General features: G+C 37.0%; 1 protein-coding gene across 1 annotated transcript; it reads right to left on the reverse strand.

The window, feature by feature from the left end:
- Positions 1 to 6: 6 nt before the first annotated feature.
- Positions 7 to 4,557, reverse strand: LOC112505407 (wall-associated receptor kinase 3-like; the record flags this gene model as incomplete). The annotated part of the gene is given in 5 exon segments (XM_025109320.1): positions 7 to 433; positions 436 to 564; positions 946 to 1,110; positions 1,190 to 2,023; positions 3,942 to 4,557. Coding segments are annotated over 5 exon segments (2,171 nt in total), but the record flags the coding sequence as incomplete, so codon positions are not given.
- Positions 4,558 to 4,560: the final 3 nt, after the last annotated feature.

The following is a 4,560-nucleotide window of genomic DNA, read 5'->3' on the forward strand; positions in this document are numbered from 1 at the left end:
GTTGGCTTGATATCTCGATGGATGATCGGGACAGAGGCCGCAGAGTGTAAATATGAAAGTGCTCCAGCAGTCTCGGTTGCTATTCTGAGTCGGATGTCCCAAGTAAGAGCCAACAACCTGCTTTCATCGTGTATGTGATCAGAGAGGGTGCCATTTGAAATGAATTCGTAAACCAACAAGGGGACTTCAGTTTCTAAGCAACATCCAATCAACTTCACCACGTTTCTATGATTGATTTGGGAAAGGATAACCACTTCATTGATAAATTGCTCTATCTGAGATTTGGTTTGATCTACTAGTTTGGATTTCTTGATGGCAACGGTTCTTTTATCCGATAGAACACCTTTATAAACTGTGCCAAAGCCACCCTTTCCGATAATCCTGGTCTCATCATAGTTGTTGGTTGCCCTCTTAAGCTCCTCTATGGTGAAGACTTTTGCTGCAACATTATCCCACCATTTTGTCTGAAGAATTTTTCCTTAAGCATAAGAAGTTTACGCTTCTTGAGTCCCAAGTACAACCAGGCGATGAATACAAGCAGAAATATAGCAGCAGCTAATGTACCTGCAACGAGAAGAATTAGCTTATATACAACATGAGGATTTGCAAATATGTGAAGATATGTGCAACTCTTAAAGATTATTCTCCATAATGGTCTCTGAGGAGAGAAAGGAGGTTCCAACATATATTGGATATAAATGGTTAAAGTCTAGCTGATGGGAGACTCTGATTAACACGCCCCTCAAGCGGTAGACTTTCATGTGAAAATATGTGAAACCCCATTAGTTTACCGTCCAAAAAAATCTATTGACAAGAGAAGTGATGTTCCAATATATATTGATTAGAAATGTTCAAAATCTAGCCTATGGGGAATTCTCATATATTTGTCGGAGTAGCTCCGCATATATAAGCTGAAAAAAGAGGGGGGCTTGTATAATTTCTTACCGACAACAATATGTAGAACGAGCGATTCATCTGCAATACAACCTCTTCCATCTTTCTTGTCACCTCCAGAGTAACCTTTAGGACAACGACACTCATAGTCTCCGTCGAGATCAACGCATTCATGTTGGCAAACGCTAGGATCTTTGCGTTCACACTCATTAATATCTGTAGTAAATCGTGAAGCATTTCATTAGAGGCAAACTTGGGGTGAAGCAATTAAAATATATATGGAATCAGCACTTACTCTTGCAGCTATGTTGAATATAAGGGTTGCCGTCATAACCAGGTTTGCAACGGCAGCGATATCCAGGACCACCATAATCCTTATCACATTCACTGTTTTCTTTGCATAATAATTTGTCAACGTCGTCCTTGCTTGCTATCTGATCACAAGTCTCGTTCCCGATAGCCCATTCAAGTAACATGGGCATCTTGCTTCCAAAACGATGCAGATTATTGGTAGAAAAGTTGAACTTCCCTGGTGCAACGACAAAGCCATAGCTACAAGGGTTGAGCTCCAACAGATCTGTATGGTTTCTGTAGCTACTTAATGTGATTTCGAAAGAGCTCATTCCTTGTGGGATTGCTACTTGACAACACCCAACTCCCGAGCAAGATTCATCCGTGATACTGCTCGTGTTACTACCACAAATAGAAGTGCATCCAGTGCCATCTTGGTACTCTCCCCCTCTGTCTCCACTAATATACGCATATGTGTCACACCCAATGGCAACGAACCTGTTCTTGGTAGAGATCCGAAAATACGTCAAACTCAAAGATGGTACAGTATTGTCGACTGGACCAGAGGTATTGTAGCAATCATGGGCTACATACATCATAATCTCCATCTCACTCTCGGAGGTGGACATATTTGTAATAACAATATTGGTTGTGCTATTTCCAAAGAAAGGTATGGGTTCCCCAGATGATCGGTCACAAGTTACCTGGAAACCAGGATCGAGATAGCATCCTTCCTCTGAACCAAAGGGGAAAGCATATGTCACATTGCCACATGATGTTTCACATGAATCTTGAGCAGTTGCTGAACCCAAAAACGCCATAGCAGCTGCTGCTGCTGCTAGTAGTATCTGTAAATGCATGGTTGCTTAATTATATTGTTTATGTCAAGTTTGTGAGTTTGGGTATTATATATAATATGGACATTAACCAATTGCCATCAAGACTTAGTTGGTCGTTCCAAACATCTTCCTGCTGGCCTTATTTTTATTCACTAAAAAAACTAATGAATTTTAAATATTTAATAAAAAAACAAAAGTATTGACCTTATCATTTACTGAAAATTCTAAATTAGAAAGTCTATTACTACCACCTTGTCATTTAATGAATTATATTAAACGTCTATCCAGAAAGCAATCTCTATACACTACACCCACATGTTTTTATAATTCATTTATAAATTAATTAGCGGGAGCCGTGAATTTTAACGATTTTGAAGTTCTACTGGTTTTATCAGTGAAGATTTAACGATGATATAAGTTACATTTGGTCTTTACATATTAATACAATTTGAATAAATAAGAGTAACGGTTCCAATGCAATTACAGCCTATCGATGAAAAAAATTGTATGACGGTTTAAAGGTCCTATATATTTAAAATCTAACATATTTAAACGACTCCGCAAATGTGTTCGATTTACACCAGGAGCAAATAATAAAGAGACCGAGAGTTCTAGAGTAATTGAATGACAGATAAATGAGAGAACATTTAATAACGCATGATGAATATCAGTTTGAATCTCACCTTGGGAGATGGGGAGAAGACATAAAGGTATGAGAGAGTGAAGACATGAGTGAAATGTGCCAAAAGTATCTTGGGAACATGAAAAGAAAAAGTAATAATGTGTATTGGTAACTTGTATTATATGTTATTTTAACTGTAGATTAAGAGATTTTAAGACTGAATGCCTAAAGTAGTAGTACTAAATGTATTATGAGTTATTTTTAAAACTTTTAAAACTTTGTTCATAAATGTATAGTACTTTGTGCATTAAAAACTATTTTTAAGACTTTTGATAAATCTGATTTATAAAGTAGTATAGATAATCTATTATATGCATAGATACTAATTATGTACATACAATTTTGAAACTTTGCTGTTAACTTCCCTTTCATTTGTTTTCAGAGAACCCAAACACATCCCAATCCCTCCATGACTTTTGACTTTTGACCTTTTCAAGTCAATTTTACATTTTTTTTTCCATACTAATTATTTTCCACCACAAATAAATAACCCGTGTTCATATTGACTCCTTCATGCATGTTTTAATTGACTCGAGGAGATATAGCCGAGTTGGTGGAGCTCTACTCTTACAATTGGATCGTTACGGTGTATAAAAGACAAAATTTTATGTATAAAAATTTCTTCCGTGTAAAGTCCGTGTGTAAATTATGGCTATAAACCATTTTATAAATTAGCTAAAAAATGAAAACTTGTATCTGAAATGGTTATTTGTGTAATTTATGCTTTCAACTTACTTCGCTTATCTGACTATTCCCTTTACCATTTCTATTTCCACCTTATTTAACATTACGTTGAATCTAATGTTGCGTTAATTTTTAATTTATTGTTATGGACGGATGTTCAAAAAAACCGTTCAACCTGGTCGAACTAAAACCAACTATTTTGACAACTTGAACGGTCTAATGGTCCGATCCACTCTGAAGAATAATTAAACGGCTCTATGCGACCCAGTTTAAAGTTTGAATGTTTTTTTGAGCAATTTTGAGAATCTACCGTCAAAAGACTCGACATTTATAAACCAATCAAAATAAAGTCCATCCAAGACATTAAGTTTTTTACTTTTCACTTATCAATTGCATGCGTTCCCTAAATGGGTAATTGGTAAGTCTTATTAATGATATAGATACAAGTCTTTTCTTAATTTATCTACCACTAGACATGGGTAATATAGTCTGCTTGGTGATGCTATCGAAGGTCATTGAGCTGGTGTTGGTCGCATTCGTATATTCAGAGCCATCCATTGCTTGTTTAAGCAAATACTCAGATTCTTCTTCCTTTGAAGTAGTTTGCACCCATGGATGCCTCTGTATCATCGATGCCAATATTCCTTCCAGCTCCATTGCCACTTCCTTCATGGTAGGCCTTTCATCTCCATTCACACGCAAGCATCTTTCTGCAAGTCTTGAAACATTGATGATCTCGTTTGGAATACCTTCATTTAGCAGCAAGTGTTCATCAAGAACATGGAAGAGTGTCCCTTCTTTCAAAGAAGACAAGAAATACATGGCAAGGTTTCTTTCTTTCTCTGGCCTATCAAAGCTAAGAGCCTTCTTTCCGCTTAGAAGTTCTACTAGTACGACCCCAAAACTATAAACATCGCTCTTATCTGTCAGCTGGTTCGTCTGCAAGTATTCTGGGTCTAAGTAGCCTAGTGTTCCTTGGACTATTGTAGCCAACTCAATCTGATCCGTAGGAATTAGCTTGGATGCTCCAAAATCAGATACTTTTGCTATATAGTTATCATCTAGAAGTATATTTGTTGGCTTGATATCTCGATGGATGATCGGGACAGAGGCCGCAGAGTGTAAATATGAAAGTGCTCCAGCAGTCTCGGTTGCTATTCTGAGTCGGAT

Source organism: Cynara cardunculus, unplaced genomic scaffold, assembly GCF_001531365.2.
Source record: "Cynara cardunculus var. scolymus isolate 2C unplaced genomic scaffold, CcrdV1 Un_Scaffold_10627, whole genome shotgun sequence".
Taxonomy (NCBI): Eukaryota; Viridiplantae; Streptophyta; class Magnoliopsida; order Asterales; family Asteraceae; genus Cynara; species Cynara cardunculus.